The sequence below is a fragment of the Acinonyx jubatus genome, chromosome C2 (genome assembly GCF_027475565.1).
Source record: "Acinonyx jubatus isolate Ajub_Pintada_27869175 chromosome C2, VMU_Ajub_asm_v1.0, whole genome shotgun sequence".
Classification (NCBI taxonomy): Eukaryota; Metazoa; Chordata; class Mammalia; order Carnivora; family Felidae; genus Acinonyx; species Acinonyx jubatus.
The window spans coordinates 80,243,318-80,260,144 of NC_069384.1; the positions used below are offsets into that span (position 1 = coordinate 80,243,318).

General features: G+C 43.8%; 1 protein-coding gene across 2 annotated transcripts in view; it reads left to right on the top strand.

The window, feature by feature from the left end:
- ETV5 (ETS variant transcription factor 5) overlaps window positions 1–15,166 on the top strand; it is a 60,174-nt gene extending 45,008 nt beyond the window's left edge. For both annotated transcript variants that reach the window (XM_027061242.2, XM_053221107.1), the window contains exons 10-13: window positions 2,726–2,794; window positions 2,958–3,127; window positions 7,472–7,573; window positions 12,626–15,166. In XM_027061242.2, coding sequence (XP_026917043.1) covers window positions 2,726–2,794; window positions 2,958–3,127; window positions 7,472–7,573; window positions 12,626–12,847 — 563 coding nt within the window. In that variant the 3' untranslated portion in view covers window positions 12,848–15,166. The remainder of the gene's footprint in view (window positions 1–2,725; window positions 2,795–2,957; window positions 3,128–7,471; window positions 7,574–12,625) is intronic.
- Window positions 15,167–16,827: the final 1,661 nt, after the last annotated feature.

Sequence of the window (16,827 nt, forward strand, 5' to 3'; positions counted from 1 at the left end):
GAGTGGTTGGTGGTTGTGGCCACAACTGATGTAACTGCTGGTGCAAATTTAACTGACTTAAATTTCACTTAAATCAAGAGCATCTTGCAGATGTTTTAGAGAACCTCGTGTGGCAGGGACTAGTGACCAGAGACACCAAAACGACTCTCACCGGCAGACCTTCATCTGATTGGTTTGAAAGCCAAACCTAGGATTTCATCTAGATGTACATTTTTTTTTTCCCCTGTTTGCTGTGAATGTAGTGTCCTTACCTAGAGGAAGAACAGTGCCAAAAATAGCATGGCAAGTTTGACAGATGTGTAAACGTTGAAGGAGTTTATTCATGATGACTTGACAATAAAGGCCATTAAGACATCACTGGAGTGTTAAAATCCATGTGGAAAGTCAGGAAATATATAGCTTCCTAGCAGCCAAGGCCAAAAAAAAAAAAAAAGAAGAAGAAAGAAACATGAGGGGTTATGTAATTCTTGTTGCTAACATAAAGTATAACAGTTTGTCATAAAGTCAGTTTCCTAGTACCAGATTGGAAAATAAATATATCATAGGAGTCACTGAATCCCTGACTTAAAAGTTAACATTGTAGGGGCGCCTGGGTGGCTCAGTTTGTTGAGCGTCCGACTGTTGATTTCAGCTCAGGTCATGATCCCGGGGTTGTTGGATCGAGCCCTGCATGGAGGGCTGAGCATCGAGCCTGCTTAGTATGCTGCCCCTCTCCCTCTGCCCCTTTCCCACTGTCACGAGCATGTGCGCGCTCTTTCTCACTCTCAAAAAAGTTAGTATTGTATTTTTAAATCTTTTTGTAATGGATTCTTTCATAGTTATTCAAAGATTTGTTGAGCACTTATGTACAAGGTGATATGAGGATACTAAGATATTCAGGACATGGTCCTTATCCTCAAGGAATTTAGAATCCATGACAGAGAATTATAAAAGAAAGCTCTCACATCATCCAATTAATTTCTTAATAGTACTTATCACAATGTACAACTACTCTCTTCATTTTTTTAAACTATCAGTTATTGTACATTTATGTGCCAGGAGCTACTCTTGGCACCCTGGCGTAAAGATAAAACAGATCAATGTAACAGAATATATATTGACTCATTGTATTCTCACACAACACTGTAGCAATGGCTATCTTCCCCTGTCAGCAGATAAGGAAACAAGCACAGAGAGGTCACGCAGCTATCTAGGTCCATCAGTCTGGCTCCAGGGCCCACACTCCTTAATGCTCCACACTACCCTGTGTCTCACTTTTCCCCCCGCCTTTTTGGTGTGTGTCCCCCAGTCGGGATACAAGCTCCATGAGAGCAAGCACCGAGTCTGTATTCTTCTTATCTACCCCCTTCTAGCACAGTGCCTGGCATAAATATTTATTGGATTAAATAATAAATAAGTGCTAATAAAATATGCTTCCTTTGATGTTGTTAAATAAACAAATAGTGCTTGGGGCTGAGAATAATACAAACCTCAAAATAATCTCAGTTTCCTCCAAGCTGGGCAGTGCTTTCCCGTCCCAGGCCTCTTAAAAATGGTGCTGGTCCTGCCGAGAACTTGATCTTAAAGAACAGCAGATTATTTATTTCTTGGCGTCTTTCCCCGCGGGTTTTTCAAGTCCTAGCAAATCCCTCTCAGCATCTAATGCCAGTCCTTCACTGCAGAGCAGCTCCCCCAGCCTCTCCCCACGACATACCCAACACACATAGCCTGTACCCCGCAGCCAGATGAATGGAACGGGGCGCATGGCTTAGCACACAGGAGCTGCTAGGGCTCTCCTGAGGGGCGTGCTGGTAGAGGACAGTGCGCTTGGCATGCTCACACGTCAGACCCAGGCTAGGCCACAGGGAAGGATGTGGTCCCCATCAAGCCTGTCTATTAACCAGCTTTGAACTGAACACTGATCTTGTCAGGGTGCCTGGTGACATGACGTGGTGGTCAGCATGGAATGCCTATGAAGGGTTTGTGGACTGAGAATGCTGGCCATCCTTCCTTCTCCTTGACCCCTTTCATTTTTTGCCCTACCTTCCTTTCATTTCCATTTCCATGTGTTGAGCCCATCAGCTCCCCTTTTTTGACCTCTGTTTTATTGTCTAGACAATGAATAAGTTTTCTTGCTAGAAGAAATCTTTTCAGATTTCCTCCATTATGTCTGGTGATAATACCGCCAACCTGCTTTTGAACTTATTGCTGGTCGCAGTCCTCCCCAGGCCCATGTCTTTACTCATTTTGGCCACATTGTCTACCCTCTAAGCTCCTTCATAATTGAATGGGGTGCAGTGGCAGCCTTGACGATTCGTAGGAAAGGTTGAAATTAATATTTGCTGGAAGGAAAGTGGCAAGACTACGTGCAGATCAACCAAATCCTCCCAGCTAGGCCAATGGAAATAGATGAGATGCCTTTTCAGATATAAAAGCTTAGCCACAGCAACAATGACCCACACAGACCTCATAACAAGATGTGAAGGAACTCACCCGTGACTCAGCGCTTCCCTGCAGTCTTAGCTCGAATAGCAGGAATCGATGCCTCTCTGACTAAGACATCAGAACACAAATGCCTAAGTCCTTTTGAAGCCCCCCAAATTCAGACTCGCACGCATACCGCAATTAATACGCCTTCAGACCTGAAATAGTAGAATTCCATTTTAGTCCTTAAATCCAGAGTGTTAGTAGAATACAGATCGAGTTTGTCAAGCAACATGGTCTTTCTTTTTAACTTTTCCTTCAGGCTTTTCATATGAAAAAGATCCCCGGGTGTACTTTGACGACACTTGTGTTGTTCCTGAGAGACTGGAAGGTAAGTAGCCTCTCCAGTTTGTTGCTAAGCCAGAGTGTTGGAGATGTCAGAGAGCCTCAGTCAGTGTTGTTAACACCGAGTCGGCAAGAACAACTCCTTCATGCCTGAGACGCCTGAGAAACTTAAGACTAAAGTATTGCATGTATATCCTTGTCCCAAATAGGCAAAGTCAAACAAGAGCCCACCATGTATCGGGAGGGGCCCCCTTATCAGAGACGAGGTTCCCTTCAGCTGTGGCAGTTCCTGGTTACCCTGCTTGATGACCCAGCCAATGCCCACTTCATTGCCTGGACGGGTCGTGGCATGGAGTTTAAGCTGATCGAACCTGAGGAGGTAAGCACTGGCTAGACTTGGATGATACTTGACCCACTGATGATGATGATGAAGATGATGGTGATGGTGACGGGTGCTCGTTTAGTTCTCCATTGAGGCTTTTCACTGTATGAAATACACTCTTCCTTCTCATTCACGCTCTGACCTGGCCAATGGGCTCGGCAGTTCTTTTCCTATCGATAGGACAATTTACAGTTCAGGGACACGCAGGGTTCTCCACTGGAGAAAACACAAAAAGTATTAGTTAAACATCTGCATAATCTATAGAGTGAGGCCACAAAGACTTGCATTTAGAGAACGTCTGTTTTCCGTCTTGGAAAGTCTTTCTCAAGTGTTGTCTCGTGATACCAGCTTGTTTTGGTGTTGGTCCTCGTATGTGTCAGGCTACGTTTGAGGCTACGCGGACACACTGTGTGACATTTTGGTAACATAAGATGCAACTTCCCCACAGCATATTTCAAATGGCTCTAACCTAGACAAATAAAGTGATCAGAAATGGGTCGGTCTTATGAGCTTAGTTTTTTTTTTAAGCTTATCACGTGGCATCACAATAGTTGAGAGGTGACTCCAAACCTTCATTATTTTAATAGACAAAGAAACATTATTACTGTCCTTTGCCCAGAACTGTTGACAGATAATACCAATACCATTTCTTCAATGGAGAAAATACACAAAATGCCTTTCCTGAATATCACGTAACAAAGTGAATTAAATCATGGTTTCAGTTTGGCATATTCCAAAAGCGCTGATTTTAAATTTCTATTTGATTTAAAATCTAAAGAGATCATAAATGGGGGGGAAAAAAACCCTGCCCTGAAGATCTTGACATATGCTTCTTTTGGTAGCGTATACCTAGGCATTATATATTAAACCAGCAGAGCAGAAGTTGTCTTTGGGTTGGGTTTAATCGAAATGGGAACAGTCCTATTGGAAGGTATTTGAGCAAGAATTACAGTTTTAGATGTTGTTTGATTAACACCAAGGCTCACTCAGCACACCAAGGGGATAGTCGGTCTGGGAGTTAACAGCAGGAAGTAACTACTTGGCACTTGGTTTAGAAAAAGAAAATGATCTGAAAGTTAAGATGAGAAAAGGAGACTATGTGGATTGGGAATTTATAAAGAATCCTGACTGATAGGACTGATAAGAAAGGCTTCATTAAAGGCAGTTATAAAAAGAAGCTGTATGGTGTTCCCTGTCTTGTATCATTCATGAAAATGGAAATGCGTCAACATCTATCGTAAACAGTTTCTGTTAAGACTCAGTCTCCCTTCAAAGCCAGAGTTTAGTACTACTGTGTTTTTCTAAGGTTTCTTCTGGGCTAAGTCATGTACAAATGGAGCCCTACTGGAGAGCCCCCCACCCCACATCCTTTTCCTGATATCACAGCCAGGTTTATATGACGCTTGAGGAAAGCATGTTGCCTAGACTCACTGAGGCTTTTCGAAAGCAAATCTGTCATGTGGGCAGCCCTTATTGATTTATCTCATTTCACAAGCAGGAGCTTTTATTACTTTATTGCCACTGCCTCAGGCCTAAGCACAGGCTGTGCAGCTGCAGGTAAACCTGGTTATGACCCTTTATAAAGCTGTTATTGAATCTTCTGCTCTCCTACCAGTGGTAAAGACAACGATGAACAGATGGTAAAGGGCCCCTGCTTTCGTACTTAATAGAAAAACTAATATTAATCCAAAATGCTCATAAATGTCAAGTAGCCAGGTCGCACCAGAGGCCTGTGGTGGCCTTGAGCCTCCCTCGGCTGACTGGACAGCTTTGTTTCTTCAGGAAGTACTTCCTTCCACTCCACCTTGAAATCCCCCAGCATTCCCTGAACTCTGAATGTTCTATTCTCTGATGTTCTAGGACCGATTCTGTTCTGTGTGTGCACTTGGGCCTCAGGACACACAGCCTGCAGCCTTGGTTTTCTTAACCTGCTGGTTGTATAACTTTGGCCATCCCTACTCTTTGTTAAAGTCAGGAAGATACCAACTTCTCGAAAAGGCTGTAAGACGTTGTCATGGGGGGAGCTTGAAGGGTGAAGCGGAGGAGGAAGCTGTTTGGGACGTAATTGTAGGCAGCTGTGTGGCTGAGTAGTGCACTCTGGGTAATTATCCATAATATCCATTACACTGTGCATGGAAATTGTGGTTTTAGAACTGCGTTTTGGCAGGCCCCCTAATCAAATGTCTTTTGATAGTCATCCAGCTTAGCACCCTCTCAATTATGACTGACTCGGCTTTAATCTGGAGCCATTTTAACTGTGAATCTGCATTAATGAATATTTTGGGGGGTAGGGTTGTTTGTTGAACATGTGGCAGATAACTGATGCCATGGGGAGGTTTAAAAGGATGGGCTGCTAGAAAGAGCCGCTCCTTGTGCTGTGGCTTGCTCTCTCTTGAAAAGGGAGGAAAAGAAATGTGAGTCTTTTAACTCTTTCAGCCTCCGTCCTCAAGAGGCATGTTATCGAAGTAATGAATGGAAAAAATGAAAGAAAGAGCTGCTGACAAGCTATTGCCTGCTCCCCTTCCCCCAGAAATGGGGCAGCCCTCATTTCCACAGCCTTCAGTGTGCCGTATCATGCCTTACTGTGGAAGGAACAGCACTGGGGAGGGCTATTGAATCACAGGGCCCTGGCCAAAGAGGATGAGTCAGTAACTATGGCTACCAGAGCTGCTTCAAAGTCAGCGCATATGCACAACCACTCTCCAGTAAGCTATTGCATATGCAAGTGACAGCAAGGAGAGGCCGAGGCTGAAGTTGGAGAATGTTCAAGAGTTAGTTTCCACCACCGAATACAGTAAGACGTTGAGGCTGGGCTTCTTTTGAAAGGCCCCCTGTGTCACTTGACCGCTCATAGTACTTCAAGGACAGCTTTATGGTGTCATTGCTTTTGAACAGGGTAGAAAGACCTGAATTGGTTTAGCAGGTTTCCCTTTTACCACTATTTCTTCCGGCTTAAAATGTTGTATCTTCTCTAACCAAGGGATGGATTTTTGCTTAATTGTGCCTTTTTGGCTATTTCAAAGATGGAGTTGAATGGGTGCAGTATGGGGAAGGGAGAGCCAGGGACATCGTGTTTGCCATAGGGGCGTGAGGCAAACAAATGGAAAGTTAACTTTCACATGGTCTGTTGCAAGGCAGAGGGCTATTGAATTATTCTAATGTAATTAGGACAGACGCATTCTTCCTTGCTTATCAGATCATTTCTGATATTTTTTTAAAGGTCAGCTTAGAATCCTGACTTCAGAAGATGTTGCTTTCATTCTGCCCAAATACTTTAAGGAAATAACTTTAAGTGAAATGCGTTTTTTATGACCCACTTTCCCGTTCGCAGTCTTTCTACTTCCCATTTTGTGTGTAACATCTGGTTTTTTAAAGATCAAAGGAATACAGTTATTTTGTTTGTTTGTTTTTTTAAGTTTCCAAAAGCGATCTCAAATTTTCAAAACATGAACCCCTGGTTTACATACACTTAAAGACCTCTGAGGAGACTCATGTTTCTGGAGTTATTCTTCTCCTTGGACAGTCATCCTTACAGGTAGGATTTGGATGTTGAGATACTTGAGAATAGAAGTTGCTTGGCTGTCCTGATGATTGGGAAAGCCTACTAGGAAGTTTTCTTGCTGTAAGGCTTCTTCGCCCAAAGCTCCGGTTACAGCCCCATCACTGCACCTCAGGTGGCCTGGGTTGGGTATAATGCACTTCATAACTGTTTGGGAAGCCCTGTTAATTTTTCATTAAGTGGATAATGGTGCTGCATGTCTTAATGTCCATTCTGTAAGTCTGCTGGGAGCAGGGGATTGGATGGCAGTGGGCTGGAATGATCCGGTTCCCCTTTACTCCATGAGCTGCAGTCAGTAAACAGCTCCCAGCCCCTCACCAATCTTATTAGAATTGAACTTTTGCTCTGCTGGCCCATTAGCAACTCACTAGTGTGTTTCTAATGTTTCAAGAATGACCACTCTAATTATTCCTTATTGACTGCTACAGAAGCCATAGCACTTAATGGCAACATGTTAATGGTCTATGGGTATTGGTCAATAATTCATATGTGGAGAAACACTAGAGAGCCTGCTTCCTCTGGGACCTTAGCCAAGCCCTCTGCAATCTTAAAGTGCTAGGATTCTTCCACCTCTAGATCTCACCTCTTAGCAGTTGTGACTAAATCATCACCTTTGTTGAACATCTGGTCTTGAGGGAATTAAGTGATTTTGCTTCCAGGTCAGGGAAATGGATCATTGACCAAAGCAGTCAAATTACAGAACTGGCTCTCCTGGGATTAGGAGAAAACCACCAGGCCCAGGGAATGAGTTTCCATTGCTCTCTGTCTTCCTGTCTCTTTAGGTTGCTCGGCGTTGGGGCATCCAGAAGAACCGGCCAGCCATGAACTATGACAAGCTCAGCCGTTCTCTACGCTATTACTACGAAAAGGGCATCATGCAGAAGGTGAGCAATAATGAGAGACACCTAGACCGCTCTGACCACTTTCAAAGAAAATGCCAAGGGCTTCCATAATAAGACTGTTTATAATGGCTGGGAGAAAATGTCAGCCTCATAAGTGATTCTGCTGTAGGAAAAAAATCTTGGAAAAACAAACTTAAGATAAGAGTCAAATGAGATATAAAGAGCACTCTTAATGCTCTTGGGTACACAGAAACCAGAGGTTGCATGTGGAGCACGCTATGGGAAAATTAGGCTCCTCTGCTTTATTTAAACTGCTTCTAATTACAAAAATGTCCAGAAACTTAGGCCAACTATTACATCCATAGTACATGAGTACATCAGGGAATCAACTTGAAGGTCTTTACTCCCGTAAGTGCTGAGTTGAAATCTTTAGTTGTCAAAACACCTAGACCTCTAAATATCTTGATTTAATTCTTTTTTTATATAATTTATTGTCAAATTGGCTTACATACAACACCCAGTGCTCATCCCAACAAGTGCCCTCCTCAATGCCCATCACTCATTTTCCTCTCTCCCCCACTCCCCCATTGACCTTCAGTTTGTTCTCTGTATTTAAGAGTCTCTTGTGATTTGCCTCCCTCCCTCCCTCCCTCCCTCTCTGTTTGTAACTATCTTTTTCCCCTTCCCCTTCCCCTCCCCCATGGTCTTCTGTTAAGTTTCTCAAGATCCACATATGAATGAAAACAAATGGTATCTGTCTTTCTCTGACTGACTTATTTCACTCAGCATACTACCTTCCAGTTCCATCCACATTGCTGCCAATGGCATGATTTCATTTTTTCTCATTGCCAAGTAGTATTCTGTTGTAATATAAACCACATCTTCTTTATCCATTCATCAATTGATGGACATTTAGGCTCTTTCCATAATTTGGATATTGTTGAAAGCACTGCTGTAAACATTGGGGTACGTGTGCCCCTATGCATCAGCACTCCTGTATCCCTTGGGCAAATTCCTAGCATTGCTATTACTGGATCATAGGGTAGTTCTATTTTTAATTTTTTGAGGAACCTCCACACTGTTTTCCAGAGCAGCTGCAGGTTTAATATTCTCAATAGTGTTAGAGGAATAAGGAAATCCTGTTTCTCTCTCCAAACCTATAGAAACTGGAACTCAAGTTAAAAACCCAAGGTTTATAAAATGGCAGCAGAATCACTTGGTAGCAAGTTGTTTGCAGAATAAAGGATGAAATGTATTTTGAGGAAGCCAGCACAAAATACTTATTGGGGTGGCCGGTGAGAGGACCACAGTCTGAAAATCCTGTGGATAGGCAGAAGATGGCAATGGCAGATCACTGGTTCATCATTTGTAGCCACCATATTTTATGCTGTGCTATAACCCAGACTCTAACATTTACACGTTGCGGCAGTCTGGTGGTGGCCGATAAGATGCACTTGGCAGAAGCATATGGCCATTGCTGTTGAGAACCTGGCTATGCTGAAGCCAGGTTTATCTTTCTTGTGGGCAGGTGGTAATGTGACCCCATATTCCTCTCACCAGCTTAACAAATATTAAACAGCTTTTCATTGTCTTCTGGATAAAGACGTAAAGTAAAGATAAAAATAAAGTCTTACGGTATTTTAGTGCTTCATATAGACTATAAGGCTATTCCCAGTCTGGGCACCATCACCTAACATCTGTTTCCATACCTGCATTTGACCTCTGTCACTTGCACAGCCATCTTTCTTTTAATTAATGTAGTATTTGTTTACCAGAGAATACAGATCACGTGCATGTAAGTCATCAAACATATTAAAAAATGAAAAAAACCACATTAAACTATCATCCTATTTAAGAATTAGAACATTCCTAGTCCCTTCATTGCCTGGCCAGCCAATAATCACCTTAACACTCCAAGAATCTGAAGTCCTCGGGTTGGGTCCCTTTCCTGCTTCCAGCAGCACCTACATGTATCTCTATCATGGCCCTTGTCTCTTTTTTCTGAGTTACTCATTACTAGTCAGTATCCCTCACTTGTCTATATGAAGTCTCACAGTGCAAGCTCCTTTGGGACAGGGCTGAGGGTTTCACTTCAGTGCTTGGCACAGCGTTGATAGAGACTCTAGGATGAGCAATCACTCTATTCTACTTCCCCTTTTTGTAAAGTGTGCAATTCAGTGGTTTTTTAATATATTCACAGTTGTGCAACCATCACCACAATCAATTTTAGAACATTTTATCACCCCAGAAAGAAACCCTAAACCCATTAGCAATCACTTTCCGCTTTCCCCCAAACTTTACACATACACATACTCCTCTCCCCCGCCACCATTTTAATGTTAATACTATCGGGTGGAATCCTAAATTCAGGAAGATGAGCTATTATTCCTTTGCTGTTTCCAACTCCAGATCCAATCTGGAACTTGAACTAGTTGTCCCTATGACTAGGTCCTTGTTTTTTAAGGAAGTAGAAGAGAACTTCATTTCTGAGAATAAAACAGGCAAAGAGTAAAGGAAGGCACAGGGAATGAACTTGAATGGGTTCAGATCCTAACACTCCCATTTATTAGTTGTACACTTTGTATTAACCTCCCAAAGACTCTATTCCCAATAAAAATGGAGATGAAAAATGTTGCAGCCATTTCACAGGGTAATTTATGGGAAAATGTTCCAGAGATGGTAATGCACTATCCAGTCAGTGTAAGGGATTTTTGTTGTATTGGTCATATGTCCCATGAGTAAATGAGAACTAATTAAAGATGAATGATAGCATGCCCATGTGGGGAGAAATTTTAAAAAGCTATAGTCCCATACCCTCAATTCTTGAAAGGGAAAATTGAGGTTCACAGAGGTTAAGACTCATTAGTAACTGAACCAGGATAGGAAGCTATCAAGTCCTGGCCCCTGATCTTATGTTGTTTCCACTATGCCCTCCTGCCTCACTCTTCTACATACATGTACTGGCTTTTGAGGGAGGGAATCCAAGATTTAGTGTAAATCTATAGCTTAAAAAATCTAAATAGGGATGATTAATTGTGTACATCTGCCACCCTTAAGTCTTGCTTTGGTGAAGATCCTAACTGTCCAGTTTCATACATAGCCCCTAACTCCTAGTGTTTAAGTTCCAAAGAACGTTGGTGCAGACAGCCATGTTCTGGTGACTAGACAGAAGTATCACCATAAAATAAGCTTTTAGGCCTTATTAGGATAATTCTTTTTTTTTTTAGCTTTATTTATTTATTTTCAGTAAGAAAGAGAGACAGCGTGAGTGTGGGAGAGACAGAAAGGGAAAGAGAGCATCTTAGGCAGGTTCCATGCCCAGCGTTGAGCCCAACGTGTGGCTCAATGCAGGGCTCGATCTCACGACCGTGAGCTCATGACCTAAGCCAGAATCAAGAGTCGGACACTTTACTGCCTGAGCCACCCAGGCACCCGAGACCTATTAGGATAATTCTATTACCTCTACAACCTGCCTCTGTAGCCACAGATTTGTTAAACCCAAGATTTGGAAGCAAAGGCATATCTCTGCAATTAAAAAGAGATTTTATGGGGCGCCTGGTGGCTTAGTTGGTTAAGCGTCCGACTTCGGCTCAGGTCACGATCTCACAGTTCATGGGTTCCAGCCCCACACTGGGCTCTGTGCTGACAGGTTAAAGCCTAATGCCTGCTTCGGATTCTGTGTCTCCCGTCTCTCTGCCCTTCCTCCACTCTCTCTCTCTCTCTCTCTCTCTCTCAAAAATAAATAAAGATTTTTAAAAATTCAAAAAAGGATTTTACAATCACAACAGAATGACCGAAGGGCAGCGTTAAACTCAATCTTTTGAATTTTTGAGCCTCAAATGTTTATTTCATCAGTAATTTTAGCTGCCTTCCCTTGCCCCTTTGCATTACCCAAGTGAAGCGCATTATCAGGTTTGATTTTGAGTGGTATGTGTCTTCTTGTGCTGATGCTAAACAACCAGCAGAGAACAGGTGATCCCATTGACCTAGATGGCTCCTCGAACTGCATTGTGAGGCCTTTGAATCAAGACCTTTTGGTTCTAATAATGTTATCATGCATAAAATTCATTAAAAGGTCGTTAGCAGTTCTTCAGTGTAGCAGAACCATGGAATGCATAATGTAAAACCACAGGTAAGCCAAAAAGCAACTCTACTTGGCTTTAGGACAAATTTAAGTTCCCACGTAGGCTCTCTGATCAAATTCCTAGCCCTTCAGAATAACAAAGCTGTAGGGTGAAGACTGTGAGCCTTGGAGGTAACGGAAAACGTGGTCCCTGTGCTGCATTTAACCTTTCAATCCCCCTTGTAACACTAAGCACCAGCCTCATTGTAAGCTTTCTTCCTAGGTAATGAGTATAACACAGTGAGAGTTCTCTAAAAGAACTTATCTAGGGGAGCCTAGGTGGCTGCGTCAGTTAGGCGTCCGACTCTTGATTTTGGCTCAGGTCTCCGTCTCATGGTTCCTGATTTAGAGCCTCATGTCCGGCTCTGCACAACAGCGTGGAGCCCACTTGGGATGCTCTCTCTGTCCCTTCCCAACTCACGCACACTCAGTCTCTCCCTCTCTCTCAAAATAAATAAATAAACTTAAAAAATTGTTTAAATAAAAGCCTTGGGGTTCCTGGGTGGCTCAGTCAGTTAAGCATCTGACTCTGGATTTTGCCTCGGGTCATGATCTCACAGGTTCATGGGATCCAGCCTCACGCCAGGCTCTGCAGCACAGAGCCTGCTTGGGATTCTCTCTCTCCCTCTCCCTCTCTCAAAAACAAATTAAAAAGCATTTAAAAAATTAAAGAGCCTATCAAATAAATAAAATAGCCTATCTAGTGTGATCTTGAAATTCGGGTATCTTCTTTTTCAAGTGCCGAGCTGTGGTGTCAACCCAACGCTTGGCAGCTAACAGGTCCCCAAGATTTATCAAAGTAAATCTGAATGATTTGAACAATCAACTACTAATGAGCCTCCTTTGGTCCCTGGCTCCTTGAGAACTTAATGATGTTCAATTATCTCATTATCCTACCTTTGGTTCCCATCCTCCCCGCCCCCCCATGCCCTGTTCCAGCTGGGCCTTATAAAGCGTGTTTTCTCTCTCAGGTGGCTGGGGAGCGATACGTCTATAAATTTGTCTGTGACCCGGATGCCCTTTTCTCCATGGCCTTCCCTGACAACCAGCGTCCGTTCCTGAAGGCAGAGTCTGAGTGTCACCTCAACGAGGAGGATACCCTGCCACTGACCCACTTTGAAGACAACCCGGCTTACCTCCTGGACGTGGATCGCTGCAGCAGCCTCCCCTATGCCGAGGGCTTTGCTTACTAAGTTTCTGAGCGGCTAAGCGGCCAAACCCTAGAGCTAGCAGTTCCCATTCAGGCAAATGAGGGCAGTGGTTTTGTTTGTGTTTTTGGCTGTTCCTAAAGCTTGCCCTTTGAGTATTATCTGGAGAACTCAAGCTGTCTCTGGATTGGCACCCTTAAAGACCGATACCTTGGCTGGGGAGTGGGGACAGGGAGGGGCAGAGAAACCACCAAAAGGCTGGTGCCTCAACTCTGACCCTGACAAGGTTTCTGGGAAGAGATTGAAATGGAGCCTCCTTCCCATGGACAATATATGCAAAGCAATACCTTGTTCAGGTTAGTGCCCACAAACCAGGACGGAGTGTGTGACAATCTGCATTGATCACGGACTACTAATTGCCTTTACGTAGAAGGGCTCTGATTTGCACAATTTATTGAACGAGAAATGACAAACCTGTAGAAGAGTAGGTAGGCTACGAAGTCGGGGAGGCTCAAACCATGAAGGGTTAAAAATGGATCTTAAAATCTGGAGACTTCTAGCTCAATCTGAAATGTTTCCCCCTTGGTCTAGAAAGAAGGATGGGGGCGGGGGGGAAGTCAGAACAGCTGTTACCCACTCCATGGTTCTCAAATAATAAACCATTGCTACTCTTGGGAACCTTCTAGCCATGTGGTCACCAAGTAGAACAAGCCCCCTTTCTCTTCCCAGTCACACGGCCGTGTGTGGATGGCTTTCATTTCAGAAGGGTGATTTACACTTTTGACAGTATTTTGTTTTGCTTTGATTCGGGGGATTGTTTTGTTTTGGTGGTTGTTTTGGAAAAACAGTTTATAAACTGATTTTTGTAGTTTTGGTATTTAAAGCAAAAAAAAAAAACAAACCTTTTGGTAACTGCGCACTGCGTCCTTTAGCAGGGCGGTGCCGACCGATGAAGACGCTGCAGCTTGAAAGGGGCTTTGCTGGGGGCTTGCCCTTAGCAGTGTCCAAGCCCACTTTATTGCCTGCTTTGTGCTTTCTGCACCAGACAGCCTGACAGAACATTTGCACCTGAGTTGTACATTTTTGAGGTGTGCAGGGCAGCCTGGACACCCCACTGAGATTCTATGTGTATAGTTCCCCGCGTTCTCTAACGCCCTCTCTGGAAAGCATATGTACATAATACATATCATGTCCATTTGAAACCTGGCCACCTGGTGGGAACCCTGGGGGTTTCTCCCTGGGCGTGACTGATGACAATTTCCATTTCATTCGTCTGTTTTGTTTCCTTCTTTTTTTTTTCCTTTAATCCTTGGACTTTAAACCCTGCATATGATTCGATAGGGTTTCAGATGTACGTGTGACACTGACAGGTAAAAACAGTGCTAGCGTTTTAGTTTCTTGCCACCTTCAAAAAAAAAAAAAAGCTATTCTGATTGCTGTATTATATTGGAAAAGTTTTAAACAACCCAGCTAAAGCTATGTGAAAGTTGGCCTCAAAGTAGAGGAAAAGTTCTTAGGAGGTGATGGTACCTTGCTACCTGCCCTGCTGGTAGGATTCCGTGCTCCCCATGGCACTCAGCACGTCAGGAACGACTGCTGTTCTTCATACGGGGAAGACCGTGCCGACATGGTGAGCGGAAGAAACAGGCTTTGATTTGTTTTCCTAAGAATGGGGTGCACTACCGTCTCAAACAGTCCCCCTTAAGACCAGCAGCATGTCTGTGAAGAGGGTCCTAGGGATAAGGGGGTGCATTTTACAGCTCTGAAAACAGGAGGTTTTCCTCTATTGGAAGCTAATTAGCCCACAAAGGTATTGAACCTCTAGCTTGGGCCTTAATTAGCATTGTACTCTCATCAAAGGACTCTTTCCAAACCATATTTATAGCTCTCTAACCTCCACATAGTCTATATATAGATGCATATTTTACCCCCAGCTGGCTAGAGATTTATTTGTTGTAAATGCTGTATAGGATTTGTTTTTTCTTTCTTTACTTATCCTGGTTTGGGTTTTCTTTTTTTGATGAATTTACGCTGTCTTAGCAAGTATGAAAATAACCCTCTGTAGCCCGAGCTCCCCTCTCCCCGGCTGTAACTGCGTGGCCTGTGCTGTCACGGGACCTAGGATGGCGGCATCACCGTTGCATTCCCATCGGACTCATGCACCTCCCGGATGGTTTTGGTTTTTTTATTTGTTTTGTTGTTTTATTTTTGCTTCTTTTCCAGAGTGTGGAAAGTCTACAGTGCAGAAAGGCTTTAACCTGCCAGTTGATTTGAAATACTTTCCCCTGCGCAGGGCCATATGCATCCTGCCAAGCTGCGTTATATTCTGTACTGTGTACAATAAAGAAGTTTGCTTTCAGTTTACCGGGTTCCTGAAACCTGCCTCTTTCTTGCCCTCGGTGGTCTAATTTTTTTTTTTTTAAGTTCATTTATTTATTTTGAGAGAGTTCAGTGAAGGCGTAGAGAGAAGGGGAGAGAGAGAATCCCAAGCAGGCTCCACACCAGCAGCACTGAGCCTGACACAGGACTCAAACACGAGAACTGGGAGATCATGACCTGAGCCAAAACCAAGAGTTGGATTCTGAACCGACTGGGCCACCCAGGTGCCCTTCAGTGTTCTAGTTTTAAAGCAAGCAGAAGCCACCTGGCTTCCTCTCTCTCTCTCTCTCTCTCTCTCTCCCCCCCCTTCCATCCATTAACCCCCCCCCCTCATATTTAGAGAGGAATTAAAGGAACAGTCACCTGGAACTAGTGCACAGTGCTCTTTGGCCTCACCTCCCCTCTTAAACTGTGGCTAAAAATTCGAGCTGAAGGAGTAGGAGGTAGAGAAGTCCTCTTCCCAGCCAGTGGTGAGCTGAGACCACCCCACCCTCTCAAGCCCACCTACCTGCCAACTCTTAGTAACAATTTTTTTTAATGTTTATTTACTTTTGAGAGAGACAGACCGAGTGTGACCGGAAGAGGGGCAGAGAGAGAGGGAGACACAGAATCCGAAGCAGGCGCCAGGCTCCGAGCTGTCAGCACAGAGCCTGCACGAGGCTTGAACCCGCAAACCATGAGGTCATGACCTGAGCCCAAGTCGGACGCTTAACTGACTGAGCCACCCAGGCACCCCTCTTAGTAACAATTTTTTAAAGTGTAGCTCATGTTTGGACCCTGGGTTGTGTGAAAGATTACTAACCAGGCTAGGACTAGGGGTTCCAGAGTGATTCTAGCTCAGCCCCTTGGATACATACTTGAAAAAACAGTAAGAACCTAAGAAATTCTTACATACTAATTTTCCCCCAACAAGCTTTGATCTTAAGAAGTGAAATTGTTCCTAATTTTAAAATCAGGCTGTTCCCTTGAAAATTACAACAAAAACTTAGGAAGTTTTTTTCTAGCCTGTTTTTTTTTTTTTTTTTTCTGTTGTTGTTTGTTTTTAGCCATGCAGCAGTAAGAATTTTTCTTCCAAGTTTGTCTCCTTGTGGGCATATATCGCTTGGGGAAAGTGTGGAAGAAAAATACAGTCTGCAGACTGTGTGCAGTGCTAGGCCCCGTGGTGTTCTTGTTTCACTCTCTTTTCTGTACCTTCATGTGGGCTTTTCAAGACTCCTGTTACCGTAGAGGAATAAGTAGAGCCTTTTTCCAGGCCTATAACAGAAGCCTTTCTGTAAGTTTATCTGCTATCTTTCTTCCACTGTTTTACAAGCCCTTAAGTGGAGAAACATCTGAGACTGAATCGGTGCACAGCCGCTTGAATCGGAGCTTGTGAGGAATGAATGCCTGCCACATAAACCCATTAGCTTCGACAGATTAAGAAAAGATGCTTGGGGAGAAGGCAGGGGAGCCCAGGACAAAGGGAGCTCTGCCTCTCCGCTTCACCAAGATAAGGCTCTGACAATCAGCTCCCCGTTATTCACGGGCTCATTATCCAGCCTGGGCCCAGACCCAGATCGTTAACCTAATGTGGGAGGTCACCAAACACTGGGCCGCCCTTCCAGTGTGGGGCGCGAGGATAAGGAAGCCCAGAAAATGTGAAGTTT